Here is a 15575-nt window from a genome sequence, read left to right on the forward strand (position 1 = left end):
TCTTGGACAGAGGATCCAGACTTAATGTTGCCATCAGCAACTCAAAACTAGGGATACAAATCCAATGCAATGATTGTCATTATGTTAACAAGACTATGAAATGTAACAAGTCAGGAGACGACGATGGTTCATGAGCGAGCGGTATTCAAGGACAAAGGACGGACTATCAAGTCGATCGTCACGATCATCGACGATTGATGCATCAAATCGGGACCATAATCAGTTACGAGGTTAGTTGGCTACACAATACCGAAAATTCGGTTCGATTCCGACAACTTTGAAAATTTGACCTTTGTCACCTTCAAAGGTCAAAGGTCGGAGATTCAGAAATTTGTTGGAAAACTTGTATTTCATGATGTATGTCATAATATAAGATCATGTACGACATTTCACCCGATCAGGAAGCGAACAATGTAATAAAACCATCAAAAATTGACTTTTCTAAATTTTGTGACCTTGTGACCTTGACCTTGGGGCGAAAATGAAAAATCGAGCTCCGTGGGGCTAGACACGTGACATTGGCCCAACCAAATATCGAAACCCCTTTCAGATTCCACCAAACCCCTCGGAGAAGATGTAGCTTGAACTCGATTAACCCCTAAAAAGACATCTTTTTCGGGCGTGGCTCCGCCCACAATGTGCGCAATACGCCCACTCTAGGCAGGACACAACTAGATCATGATATCGACCTCCCACCCAAGTTTCATCAACATCGGATGATATCATCGGGTAGTTATGCTGTGGACAGACAGACACACAGACAGACGCACACCCATGACGAATATAGTGGTCACTTGATAACTCGTGAACCAATTACCACAAGGACAGCAGACAGAGATAAAAGCAAAAATATAAACAGGAAAAGGAAGTCAGAACTAAGATAGTGAAATCAGGAATAAAAAAGCAAGATGAAAGAAAAGGAGCAATTTGTTTTTTTGAATCACTTCCAGTCTTAAAATAAGTAATTCTAAGGAAAATAAAAATACCTTAAACATCCATCACAGGAGCAAATTCAAATGAGAGAAGCCTACACCAAAACAATTAACAATCCAAGGAAAGATTTCTACTCTGGAGATTACTACAATCCAAGGAAAGATTTCTACTCCGGAGATTACTACATTACGACAATCCAAGGAAAGATTTCTACTCTGGAGATTACTACAATCCAAGGAAGAATTTCTACTATGGAGATTACTACAATCCAAGGAAAGATTTCTACTCCGGAGACTACTACAATTCAAGGAAAGATTTCTACTCTGGAGATTACTACAATCCAAGGAAAGATTTCAACTCCGGAGATTACTACATTACTACAATCCAAGGAAAGATTTCTACTCCGGAGATTACTACAATCCAAGGAAAGATTTCTACTCTGGAGATTACTACAATTCAAGGAAAGATTTCTACTCCGGAGATTACTACAATTCAAGGAAAGATTTCTACTCCGGAGATTACTACAATTCAAGGAAAGATTTCAACTCTGGAGATTACTACAATTCAAGGAAAGATTTCTACTCCGGAGATTACTCCAATCCAAGGAAAGATTTCTACTCTGGAGATTACTCCAATCCAAGGAAAGATTTCTACTCCGGAGATTACTCCAATCCAAGGAAAGATTTCTACTCTGGAGATTACTACAATTCAAGGAAAGATTTCTACTCCGGAGATTACTACAATCCTAGGAAAGATTTCTATTCTGGAGATTACTACAATTCAAGGAAAGATTTCTACTCCGGAGATTATTACAATCCAAGGAAAGATTTCTACTCCGGAGATTACTACATTACGACAATCCAAGGAAAGATTTCTACTCTGGAGATTACTACAATCCAAGGAAGAATTTCTACTATGGAGATTACTACAATCCAAGGAAAGATTTCTACTCCGGAGACTACGACAATTCAAGGAAAGATTTCTACTCTGGAGATTACTACAATCCAAGGAAAGATTTCTACTCCGGAGATTACTACATTACGACAATCCAAGGAAAGATTTCTACTCCGGAGATTACTACAATCCTAGGAAAGATTTCTACTCTGGAGATTACTACAATTCAAGGAAAGATTTCTACTCCGGAGATTACTACAATTCAAGGAAAGATTTCTACTCCGGAGATTACTACAATTCAAGGAAAGATTTCTACTCTGGAGATTATTACAATCCAAGGAAAGATTTCTACTCTGGAGATTACTACAATTCAAGGAAAGATTTCTACTCCGGAGATTACTCCAATCCAAGGAAAGATTTCTACTCTGGAGATTACTCCAATCCAAGGAAAGATTTCTACTCCGGAGATTACTCCAATCCAAGGAAAGATTTCTACTCTGGAGATTACTACAATTCAAGGAAAGATTTCTACTCTGGAGATTACTACAATCCTAGGAAAGATTTATACTCTGGAGATTGCTACAATTCAAGGAAAGATTTCTACTCCAGAGATTATTACAATCCAAGGAAAGATTTCTACTCCGGAGATTACTACATTACTACAATCCAAGGAAAAATTTCTACTCTGGAGATTACTACAATCCAAGGAAAGATTTCTACTCTGGAGATTACTACAATTCAAGGAAGAATTTCTACAATGGAGATTACTACAATTCAAGGAAAGATTTCCACTCCGGAGATTACTACAATCCAAGGAAAGATTTCTACTCCGGAGATTACTACAATTCAAGGAAGAATTTCTACTATGGAGATTACTACAATTCAAGGAAAGATTTCCACTCCGGAGATTACTACAATTCAAGGAAAGATTTCTACTCTGGAGATTACTACAATCCAAGGAAAGATTTCTACTCTGGAGATTACTACAATCCAAGGAAAGATTTCTACTCCGGAGATTACTACAATCCAAGGAAAGATTTCTACTCTGGAGATTACTCCAATCCAAGGAAAGATTTATACTCCGGAGATTACTCCAATTCAAGGAAAGATTTCTACTCTGGAGATTACTACAATCCAAGGAAAGATTTCTACTCTGGAGATTACTACAATTCAAGGAAAGATTTCTACTCCGGAGATTACTACAATTCAAGGAAAGATTTCTACTCTGGAGATTACTACAATTCAAGGAAAGATTTCTACTCTGGAAATTACTACAATCCAAGGAAAGATTTCTACTCTGGAGATTACTACAATCCAAGGAAAGATTTCTACTCTGGAGATTACTACAATCCAAGGAAAGATTTCTACTCCGGAGATTACTACAATCCAAGGAAAGATTTCTACTCCAGAGATTACGACAAATCAAGGAAAGATTTCTACTCCGGAGATTACTACAATTCAAGGAAAGATTTCTACTCCGGAGATTACTACAATCCTAGGAAAGATTTCTACTCTGGAGATTACTACAATTCAAGGAAAGATTTCTACTCCGGAGATTATTACAATCCAAGGAAAGATTTCTACTCCGGAGATTACTACAATTCAAGGAAAGATTTATACTCCGGAGATTACAACAATCCTAGGAAAGATTTCTACTCTGGAGATTACTACAATCCAAGGAAAGATTTCTACTCCGGAGATTATTACAATCCAAGGAAAGATTTCTACTCCGGAGATTACTACAATTCAAGGAAAGATTTATACTCCGGAGATTACAACAATCCTAGGAAAGATTTCTACTCTGGAGATTACTACAATTCAAGGAAAGATTTCTACTCCGGAGATTATTACAATCCAAGGAAAGATTTCTACTCCGGAGATTACTACAATCCAAGGAAAGATTTCTACTCCGGAGATTACTACAATTCAAGGAAGAATTTCTACTTTGGAGATTACTACAATTCAAGGAAAGATTTCCACTCCGGAGATTACTACAATCCAAGGAAAGATTTCCACTCTGGAGATTACTACAATTCAAGGAAAGATTTCTACTCTGGAAATTACTACAATCCAAGGAAAGATTTCTACTCCGGAGATTACTACAATTCAAGGAAAGATTTCTACTCTGGAGATTACTACAATCCAAGGAAAGATTTCTACTCTGGAGATTACTACAATTCAAGGAAAGATTTCTACTCTGGAGATTACTCCAATCCAAGGAAAGATTTCTACTCTGGAGATTACTACAATTCAAGGAAAGATTTCTACTCTGGAGATTACTCCAATCCAAGGAAAATTTTATACTCCGGAGATTACTCCAATTCAAGGAAAGATTTCTACTCTGGAGATTACTACAATCCAAGGAAAGATTTCTACTCTGGAGATTACTACAATTCAAGGAAAGATTTCTACTCCGGAGATTACTACAATTCAAGGAAAGATTTCTACTCTGGAGATTACTACAATTCAAGGAAAGATTTCTACTCTGGAGATTACTACAATCCAAGGAAAGATTTCTACTCTGGAGATTACTACAATCCAAGGAAAGATTTCTACTCCGGAGATTACTACAATCCAAGGAAAGATTTCTACTCCGGAGATTACTACAATCCAAGGAAAGATTTCTACTCCAGAGATTACTACAATTCAAGGAAAGATTTCTACTCCGGAGATTACTACAATTCAAGGAAAGATTTCTACTCCGGAGATTACTACAATTCAAGTAAAGATTTCTACTCCGGAGATTACTACAATTCAAGGAAAGATTTCTACTCCGGAGATTACTACAATCCAAGGAAAGATTTCTACTCCGGAGATTACTACAATTCAAGGAAAGATTTCTACTCCGGAGATTACTACAATTCAAGGAAAGATTTCTACTCCGGAGATTACTACAATTCAAGGAAAGATTTCTACTCTGGAGATTACTACAATCCAAGGAAAGATTTCTACTCCGGAGATTACTACAATTCAAGGAAAGATTTCTACTCCGGAGATTACTACAATTCAAGGAAAGATTTCTACTCTGGAGATTACTACAATCCAAGGAAAGATTTCTACTCTGGAGATTACTACAATTCAAGGAAAGATTTCTACTCCGGAGATTACTACAATCCAAGGAAAGATTTCTACTCCGGAGATTACTACAATCCAAGGAAAGATTTCTACTCCAGAGATTACTACAATTCAAGGAAAGATTTCTACTCTGGAGATTACTACAATTCAAGGAAAGATTTCTACTCTGGAGATTACTACAATCCAAGGAAAGATTTCTACTCCAGAGATTACGACAATTCAAGGAAAGATTTCTACTCCGGAGATTACTACAATCCAAGGAAAGATTTCTACTCTGGAGATTACTACAATCCAAGGAAAGATTTCTACTCCGGAGATTACTACAATCCAAGGAAAGATTTCTACTCTGGAGATTACTACAATCCAAGGAAAGATTTCTACTCCGGAGATTATTACAATCCAAGGAAAGATTTCTACTCCAGAGATTACTACAATTCAAGAAAATATTTATGTTCTGGAGATTACTACAATTCAAGGAAAGATTTCTACTCCGGAGATTACTACAATCCAAGGAAAGATTTCTACTCTGGAGATTACTACAATCCAAGGAAAGATTTCTTCTCCGGAGATTATTACAATCCAAGGAAAGATTTCTACTCCAGAGATTACTACAATTCAAGGAAATATTTATGTTCTGGAGATTACGACAATTCAAGGAAAGATTTCTACTCTGGAGATTACTACAATCCAAGGAAAGATTTCTACTCCGGAGATTATTACAATCCAAGGAAAGATTTCTACTCTGGAGATTACTACAATTCAAGGAAATATTTATGTTCTGGAGATTACTACAATTCAAGGAAAGATTTCTACTCTGGAGATTACTACAATCCAAGGAAAGATTTCTACTCTGGAGATTACTACAATCCAAGGAAAGATTTCTACTCCGGAGATTACGACAATTCAAGGAAAGATTTCTACTCCGGAGATTACTACAAGTCAAGGAAAGATTTCTACTCCAGAGATTACTACAATTCAAGGAAAGATTTCTACTCTGGAGATTACTACAATTCAAGGAAAGATTTCTACTCCGGAGATTACTACAATTCAAGGAAAGATTTCTACTCTGGAGATTACTACAATTCAAGGAAAGAGTTCTACTCTGGAGATTACTACAATTCAAGGAAAGATTTCTACTCCGGAGATTACTACAATTCAAGGAAAGATTTCTACTCCAGAGATTACTACAATTCAAGGAAAGATTTCTACTCCGGAGATTACTACAATTCAAGGAAAGATTTCTACTCCAGAGATTACTACAATTCAAGGAAAGATTTCTACTCCAGAGATTACTACAATTCAAGGAAAGATTTCTACTCCAGAGATTACTACAATTCAAGGAAAGATTTCTACTCCGGAGATTACTACAATTCAAGGAAAGATTTCTACTCCAGAGATTACTACAATTCAAGGAAAGATTTCTACTCCGGAGATTACTACAATTCAAGGAAAGATTTCTACTCTGGAGATTACTACAATTCAAGGAAAGATTTCTACTCCGGAGATTACTACAATCCAAGGAAAGATTTATACTCCAGAGATTACTACAATTCAAGGAAAGATTTCTACTCCGGAGATTACTACAATCCAAGGAAAGATTTCTACTCCGGAGATTACTACAATTCCAGGAAAGATTTCTGCTCTGGAGATTACTACAATTCAAGGAAAGATTTCTACTCCAGAGATTACTACAATTCAAGGAAAGATTTCTACTCCAGAGATTACTACAATTCAAGGAAAGATTTCTACTCCAGAGATTACTACAATTCAAGGAAAGATTTCTACTCCGGAGATTACTACAATTCAAGGAAAGATTTCTACTCCAGAGATTACTACAATTCAAGGAAAGATTTCTACTCCGGAGATTACTACAATTCAAGGAAAGATTTCTACTCCGGAGATTACTACAATTCAAGGAAAGATTTCTACTCCAGAGATTACTACAATTCAAGGAAAGATTTCTACTCCGGAGATTACTACAATCCAAGGAAAGATTTATACTCCAGAGATTACTACAATTCAAGGAAAGATTTCTACTCCGGAGATTACTACAATCCAAGGAAAGATTTCTACTCCGGAGATTACTACAATTCCAGGAAAGATTTCTGCTCTGGAGATTACTACAATCCAAGGAAAGATTTCTACTCCGGAGATTACTACAATTCAAGGAAAGATTTCTACTCCGGAGATTACTACAATTCCAGGAAAGATTTCTACTCCGGAGATTACTACAATCCAAGGAAAGATTTCTACTCCGGAGATTACTACAATTCCAGGAAAGATTTCTGCTCTGGAGATTACTACAATCCAAGGAAAGATTTCCACTCTGGAGATTACTACAATCCAAGGAAAGATTTCTACTCCAGAGATTACTACAATCCAAGGAAAGATTTCTGCTCTGGAGATTACTACAATCCAAGGAAAGATTTCTACTCCAGAGATTACTACAATCCAAGGAAAGATTTCCACTCTGGAGATTACTACAATCCAAGGAAAGATTTCTACTCTGGAGATTACTACAATCCAAGGAAAGATTTCTACTCCAGAGATTACTACAATCAAAGGAAAGATTTCTACTCCAGAGATTACTACAATACAAGGAAAGATTTCTACTCCAGAGATTACTACAATCCAAGGAAAGATTTCTACTCCAGAGATTACTACAATCCAAGGAAAGATTTCTGCTCTGGAGATTACTACAATCCAAGGAAAGATTTCTACTCCGGAGATTACTACAATCCAAGGAAAGATTTCTACTCCAGAGATTACTACAATCCAAGGAAAGATTTCTGCTCTGGAGATTACTACAATCCAAGGAAAGATTTCTACTCTGGAGATTACTACAATCCAAGGAAAGATTTCCACTCTGGAGATTACTACAATCCAAGGAAAGATCTACCTCCCAAAGGATAGACGATGCATTTGAAAGTTTCCACAAAAAGGAAAGGGTAGAAGTGTGCGAATACTGCGTGGCTTATGAAATGATGTGTTTTCTTTTCAATCACAGCGGCTAATGTTTCATAATTTATTGGACCATCGTCTGCAATAGCCATACAGTGCCTTCAAGTATTCACAGCCTTTGACTTTTTCACATTTTGTTGTGTTACAGCCTGAATTTAAAATCGATTAAAGGGAGATATTTTGTCATTAAGCTACATATAATAATTTTACAAAATATTTAAAAATGAAAGACAGAAATATCTAATTTACATAAGTATTCAACCTCCTGAGTCAATACTTAATAGAAGCACCTTTGGCAGCAATTACAGCTTTGAGTCCTCTTGGTTGTGTCTGTATCAGCTTTGCACATCTGGGTTTGGGGAGTTTCTCCAGATCTTTTTTGCAGATTTGCTCAAGCTCTGTCAAGTTGGATGGGGAGCGTCAGTGAACAGCAATCTTCAAGTCTTTCCACAGATTCTCAATGGGATTCAAGTTTGGGCTTTAGTTGAGCAACTCAAGGACTTTCACATTCTTATTCTGAAGCCACTCCAGTGTTGCTTTGGCTGTATGGTTGGAGTCATTGTCCTGTTGGAACGTAAATCTTCACTGCAGTCTAAGGTCTTTCTCACTCTGCAGCTGATTATTCTGAAGGATTTGCCTGTACTTAACTCCATTCATTGTTCCCTCTATCCTCACAAGTTTCCCGGTCCCTGTCACTGTAAAGCATCCCCATAGCATGATGCTGCCACTACCATGCTTTATGATAGGGATGGCGTTAGATGGGTGATCAGCTGTGCTCCGTTTCTGCTAGACATAGTGCTTTGCATTCAGGACAAAGAGTTCAATTTTCGTCTCCTCAGACCACAGAATATTTTGCCTCAAGCTTAAAGAGTCTTTCCCGTGCCTTTTTGCAAACTCCAGGCATGCTGTCATGTGCCTTTTTCTCAGGAGTGGCTTCCATCTGGCCACTCTCCCATAAAGCCGAGATTTGTGAAATGTTAGCGAGACTGTTGTCCTTCCGAAAGGTTCTACCATCTCAGCCAAGGAACTCTGTAGTTCTGTCAGAATTGTCATTGGGTTCTTGGTCAGGTCCTTCATGTCCATTAACTCAGTTTGGTCGGACGGTCAGCTCTAGGAAGAAACTGAGTAGTTCCATACTCTTTCCATTTCCTAATGATGGAGCTCACTGTGCTCTTGGGAACTTTCAACACTCTAGAAAGTGGTTTATACCCTTCCCCAGATCTATGCCTCCTCAAAATTCTATCTCGGATTTTTTATGGACAGTTCTTTGGACTTCATGGTGGAGTTTCTGCTCTGACATGTACTGTCAACTGTGGGACCTTTTTATAAAAGGGTGTGTTTCTTTCTAAATAATGTCTCATCAATTGAATTTGCCACACGTGGATTTGCCACATGCCACATGTGAATTCAAACCTGTCTCCCTCCTCCAAATCCTGGTGGCATCTCGTCAAGTCTGTTTCTGGTGTTTGTTCCCCCGTCATCCCATTTCCTCCCTCAAATAGCCACACAGCTGACACTGCCCATGAAAAGGCTGAATGCTTCAACTCTGTGTTGGCTTTAAAAGCTTGTGTCCCAAACCCATCGCTCTCTGTACCCACCATAACCAGTCGCACCCAGCTGCTCCGGAACTCTGTGTCCTTCTCTCCCGACAAGATGGAGAGGTTTCTGTCAAGCCATGACTCTGATTCTCCAACTGGACCAGACGGCATCAGCCCACCGGTCCTAAAAATCATGCTCTGCCGCTCTATCTCACCCTCTCTCTGTTCTCTTCACCCTCTCTTTTGCTCAAGGTCAAGGTCTCACCTTCTCTATCTGCTTGGAAATCAGCCAACATTACCGCTTTACACAAAAAGGTGCAAAAACAATCCTTGCAACGACAGACCAATCAGACTGCTCCCAGTCATCAGCAAGGTCATGGAATCCATCAACGCTTCTGACATTAAATCCCTCCTCTTCTCCAATGTCTTCATCTCAGATCAACAATTTGGGATCAGACCAGGCCACTCTACTCTGGACATGCTGCTTCTGCTGTCTCAACGATGGATGGAGGTCCTCAAAGCCAAACAGGAAATCAGAGCCGTCTCCCTTGACATACCTCGTGCCTTCAATACTGTCTGGCACCCCCACTCTTCTCAGCAAACTCTTCTCTTATGGTATCCATGGAAATCTCCACTCATGGCTCACGGACTTCCTCTCCTGTCGCAGTCAACGTGTGGCTCTAAATGGAATCCTCTCATCTCTTCTTCCAGTCCAGGCTGGAGTTCCTCAAGGCAGTGTTCTAGGCCCTGTGCTTTTCTAATCTTCATAAATGATCTCTCCGACTCCTTGGAAAATCCTCTATTTTTTTGCTAATGACTCCACCCTCTGCCGCTCTAACTCTCATCCCACAGATTGGCAGCCAGCAGCCTCTTCACTCTCTGCAGACCTGGATAAAATTACAAGCTGGTCAAACACGTGGAACGTGTCTTTCAATCCTGACAAATCTCACACTCTTACTGTCTCTCCGAAAAGACCGACTGGAAAACCCTCCCATTTACTTTCTCAACAATCCTCTCAAAGAAGTTCTGTCACTCAAGCTTTTGGGTCTCACTATCTGCCATGATGTTTCCTGGGAATGCTACATTTCCAAGCTGGACTCCAAAGCTAGTTGCCGACTGAGCATCCTCCGTCGTGTGAAGTCCTTCCTTGGCACAACTGAGCTTCACCACTTACAAAGCTTTCATCCGCAGCTTTATGCAATACTGCTCTGCCCTGTGGACTGGTACTCCTGCCTCACACCCAGCTCGGCTTCACGCTGCAGAAATGAAGGCTTTTAGGATCATTGGAATCTCCCACGATGATGCATATTCTGAGGGCCTTTCACTCGCTCACCGCAGGCACATTGGCTGTCTTTCTATCTTCTACACACTCCTCTCCGGCATTGCACCCCCTGCTCAGTCTGTGCTCTGTCCCCCAAGTGTTCCTGTAGGATGCACAAGATCTGCCAGCAACCCTCTTCTGGTGAAACTGCCAAAATCAAGACTCTCTACTCACCTTCACTCTTTCATTCCTCTTTTTCCCACCTCTGGAACAAACTCCCACACTCTCTTCAATCCCACTCCTCCCTCCAGGTCTTAAAAACTGCTGTTCACCACCATCTCTTATCATCCCATATCAAAACAAAAAAGGCTATCTCCCCATTCAAAACTTTGATCTTTTTTACCCCCATTAATCCACCCCAAACCCACCTACTTCAAATTCCCTGTTTTATTTTCTGAAAGCCCCGACAGTGTCCATCTTGTTTATCCTGTGTACCCTGCCACAGCCCTCTCTCTTCCACAGATGGCCCTGTTCCCTGCTGTTGTACTTCCCTCTCTCTCTCTCTCTCTCTCTAACTTTTTTCTCCTGCTCCCTTTATTATATGTTAGATGTGTTAGCTCTCATATGAGCCCAGACTTAGCATACAAAAACAAAAAACTCTGACATGCACTGTCAACGGTGGGATCTTATATAGAAAGATGTGTTTCTTTCTAAATCATGTCCATTCATTTGAATTGGCCACAGATGGACTCCAATCAAGTTGTAGAGAGATCTCAAAGATGATCACAGGAAAATGGATGCACCTGAGCACAATTTGGAGTGTCATAGCAAAGGGGTTGAATACTTGACTGAAGACATTAAAACTTTTCATTTTTAGTTAATTTGTAAAATTTTCTTTAAAACAAAATTCCACTTTGACATTATGGGATATTAGGTGTCGATCAGTGACGATGATTATGGGATATTAGGATCGATCAGTGATCCCGGTGTGTACCCTGGTTAGAATAGGTACACCGTATCCCTGCATGTCGTAAGAGGCGACTAAGAGGGTTGGCGTCAGGAAGGGCATCCGGCCATAAAAACATTGCCTCAAAAAGAGAACCATGACAATTACAACTACATATGGGCAGGGTACAGCCCGAAGTGGAGATCGGTTTCTGAGGTTTGGGACATGGAATGTAGGGACAATGACAGGGAGATCAGGAGAAGTGGTGGAAGTATTGGTCAGAAGAAGAGTGGACATATGTTGTGTGCAAGAGACGAGATGGAAGGGAAGTGGTGTGAGAATGGTGAAGGGTAGGCAGGGACAGAAATACAAGTTTGTGTGGCAAGGGTGCCCGGAGGGCGTGAATGGTGTTGGTGTCCTTTTTTCTGAGGAGTTTGTAGACAGTGTGGTGAGTGTGCCTAGAGTGAGTGATAGGTTGATGATGGTGAAAATGATGATTGGAAAGCTCTTGGTGAACGTCATCTCGGGATATGCTCCGCAGGTTGGTCGGAGCGATGAAGAGAAGGACAAGTTCTGGTGTGCGATATTGAAGCTGATGGAAAACGTGAAAGATGAGGAAGTTGTTGTGGTTGGAGGAGACCTAAATGGACATGTGGGAAGGAGTATAGACGGTTTTGAGGGAGTTCATGGGGGTTACGGATATGGTGTGAGAAATGGAGAAGGTGAAAGGATTTTGGAGTTTGCTGATGGAGCTGATTTGTTGATTTATAATACTCAGTTCCAGAAAGAGGATAATAAGCTTGTTACATACACGTCCGGTGGGTCGACGACCGTTGACTACCTGATGGTGCGTAGGCGAGATAGGGGGCACCTCCGGGACACAAAGGTGATCCCGGGGGAGGAGGCTGTTTCACAGCACCACTTGGTTGTCTGCGACATAAGGGTGAAAGGTGCGAGGAGAGCTCGCGGGTGAAGTACCAACCGAGAATGAAGGTGTGGAGGTTGAAAGAGGTGACAGTAAGGGAGGCATTAAAAGAGAGGATGAGTAGGGTCGAGGATGATGTGGTTGAGCTTGAACGTGGTTTGATGTCAATGAAAGATAGTATGTGGGAGCCGTTAGTGAGGTATGTGGAAGGTCCACCGAGGCACTCGGAAACATGGTGGTGGGATGAGGAAGTTGGAAAGAGGAGAAAAGGAAGAAGTTCAAGGAGTGGCAGAAGGCAAAGGGTACGGGAGCAGAAAAAGCAGAGCATGAAAGTTATAAGGCAGCCAAGAAGGCTGCAAAGAAAGAGGTAGCAAAGGCGCAGGAGGCATGTAGGAAAATGTTCGGAGAAAGCTTGGATTCGGAAGAGGGTCAGAGAGCGGTATTCAAGATTGCAAAGCAGATAGCGAAAGAGAGGTGTGATGTGATGGGGGTGAGTTGCTTGAAGGATGAAGTGGGACAAATCGTTGTGGACCCAGATGGAATTAAAGGAAGATGGAAAATACATATGGAAATGCTGTTGAATACAGAGAATGAATGGGATGGCAACATAGAGAGTAACCCAGTTTTAGGACCGGCAGAGAAGATAACTGAGAAGGAAGTTGAGGAAGCGATAAAAGCAATGAAGAGTAGAAAAGCGGGAGGGCCGACGGGAGTTGTAGGAGATATGTTGAAGGCAGCAGGAAGTTGGGGTGTGAAGAGAATGCATTCCAGTGGATTGGGAACTGAGTACCCTCGTCCCTCTATACAAGGGGAAAGGTGACCCTCTGGTGTGTGGCTCGTGTCGAGCGATAAAGTTATTGGAGCATGGAATGAAGGTATTGGAAAGGGTGTTGGAGAGGAGGATAAGGAAGAAGGTGAAAATCGACGAAATGCAGTTTGGATTTATGCCAGGAAGAGGAACGACAGACGCACTCTTTATTGTGAGGCAGTTGCAGGAGAAGTACATGGAGAAGAGGAAGAAATTGTTTCTTGGGTTTGTTGATCTGGAAAAAGCATTCGATAGGGTTCCACGCGAAGTATTGACATGGGCATTGAGGAAGTTAGGAGTGGAGGAATGGTTGACCAGAGTTGTGATGGCAATGTACAAAAGAGCGCGCACAGCTGTAAGGACGAAGGACGGGAACAGTGGTGAGTTTGAGGTGAAGGTGGGAGTGCATCAGGGGTCGGTACTAAGTCCACTACTATTTGTAGCTGTGATGGAGGTGCTGGCTCGGAATGTGAAGGAGGGTTTACCGTGGAAGTTGTTGTATGCAGATGATCTGGTGTTGATTGCAAAAAGTATGGATGGACTGAAGGAGAAGATGAACAAGTGGAAGGAATGTATGGAGGCAAAAGGTCTGAAGGTGAATATAGGAAAGACGAAGGTGATGGCAAGTGGTAAAGCATGTGGTGAGGTGGAAAGAACTGGGAAGTGGCCGTGTGCTGTGTGCAGGAAGGGTGTCGGAGTGAACTCCATTCAATGTACAATGTGCGCTGAGTGGGTTCATCAAAAATGTAGTGGTCTGAGAGGGTCATTAACCAGTGTGGCAGCGACATTCAAATGTAAGGTGTGCACAGAGGGAGCTGCAGATGGAGGAAATGTTGAGTTGGATCTTGGAGACGGCGTGAAGCTGGAAGGTGTGAAAACATTTTGCTACCTCGGAGACATGCTGAATGGAGAAGGTGAATCAGACTCGGCAACGGTTGCAAGAGTGAGATGTGCATGGAAGAAGTTTCGGGAACTGAGTGGCGTGCTGATGAGGAGGGGAGTGTCGTTGAAGCTGAAGGGAAAGGTGTATGCTGCATGTGTGAGAAGTGTTATGATTTATGGGCGCGAGACATGGGTAATGAACGTAGAGCAGCAACGAAGGCTGGAAAGAGTGGAAATGCGAATGGTTCGGTGGATGTGCGTAGTATCGTTGAGAGAGAGGAAGACAAATGATGAATTGCGAAAGATGATGGGAATACAGCCTGTGATTGATGCTGTGAAGAGGAACAGGTTGAGATGGTTTGGTCATGTGTTGACGAAGGATGAAAGTGACTGGTTGAGAAGAGTGATGGAAATGAATGTAGAAGGAAGTAGAGGACGGGGAAGACCGAGAAAGACTTGGCTAAAGATGGTGGAAGAAGAAATGCGGGCAAGGGGGTTAACAAAGAGAGGTGCAGAAAATAGGGCAAAATGGAGAAGATTGTCATGGGGACCGCAAGGCTAACCCCCGCTCTAGCAGGGAAAATGGCCTTAAAATGCATGTTGTTGTTGTTTGATCAGTGACAAAAAAAATCCGTATTTAAATCCATTATTAATTTAGGCTGTAACACGACAAAATGTGAAAAAGTCAAGGGCTGTGAATGCTTTCTGAAGGCACTGTATAAAGCTACAACTGAAATGGATGTAAAAGGCTTCTTACCAGCACTGTTGGCATCATCCAGCTTTGGGACTCCTCGTAGTTTGGAATGTTTCACAGACGAGCACTTCTTATTGAGCAGTGTTTGTGCTTTGAACTTAACCCAGTTCAGGATACTCTCCACAATGCCACAGTTTGTGGCCTGCAGTGGGTGAAAGTTGCAATCAGCAATGATATTGTCATTAACATGCATGCCAAAATGTGGTCATAATGACATCAAGTGTAGTACAACCAGTCGACCAGAACGTACCCCTTTGATAAACTTTTCTGGGAGTGGGCAGGTTGAGCCAAAGGACTTCACTTGAAGAGTCATGTTTTCCTTTGTTTGGGAGTCAAATGTGGGGTTCTCAATGAGGCAGTTAACAAAGAGCCAAATGTGGTTACGAACCTGGTGTGAGAAAGCGATTGTCAGACAAGTGGACATAACAAGCAAGGTCTATCGAAGAAGGTGCGAACAGAGTAAAAATACCAACTTGGAATGGCTTGACCTGGACCCCGGCTTTATTCCGCTTCTTCACCACCTCAATTAGTTTGGTCACGATCTGATCAGCCATGTAATCAACGTGCCTGCCCCCCTATAACACACACACACACACAC

The 15575-nt window shown here is 41.2% G+C and overlaps 1 protein-coding gene across 1 annotated transcript in view; it reads right to left on the reverse strand.

The window, feature by feature from the left end:
• LOC137415052 (DNA topoisomerase 2-beta) overlaps nt 1–15575 on the reverse strand; it is a 287321-nt gene that overhangs the window by 121549 nt on the left and 150197 nt on the right. Inside the window, exons 10-12 of the mRNA XM_068100610.2 lie at nt 15451–15552; nt 15228–15365; nt 14981–15119 (exon numbers count right to left, since the gene is read on the reverse strand). Of these exons, the coding sequence (XP_067956711.2) occupies nt 14981–15119; nt 15228–15365; nt 15451–15552 (379 nt within the window). The remainder of the gene's footprint in view (nt 1–14980; nt 15120–15227; nt 15366–15450; nt 15553–15575) is intronic.

This window comes from Myxine glutinosa, chromosome 12 (assembly GCF_964187855.1).
Source record: "Myxine glutinosa chromosome 12, kmMyxGlut1.1, whole genome shotgun sequence".
Classification (NCBI taxonomy): Eukaryota; Metazoa; Chordata; class Myxini; order Myxiniformes; family Myxinidae; genus Myxine; species Myxine glutinosa.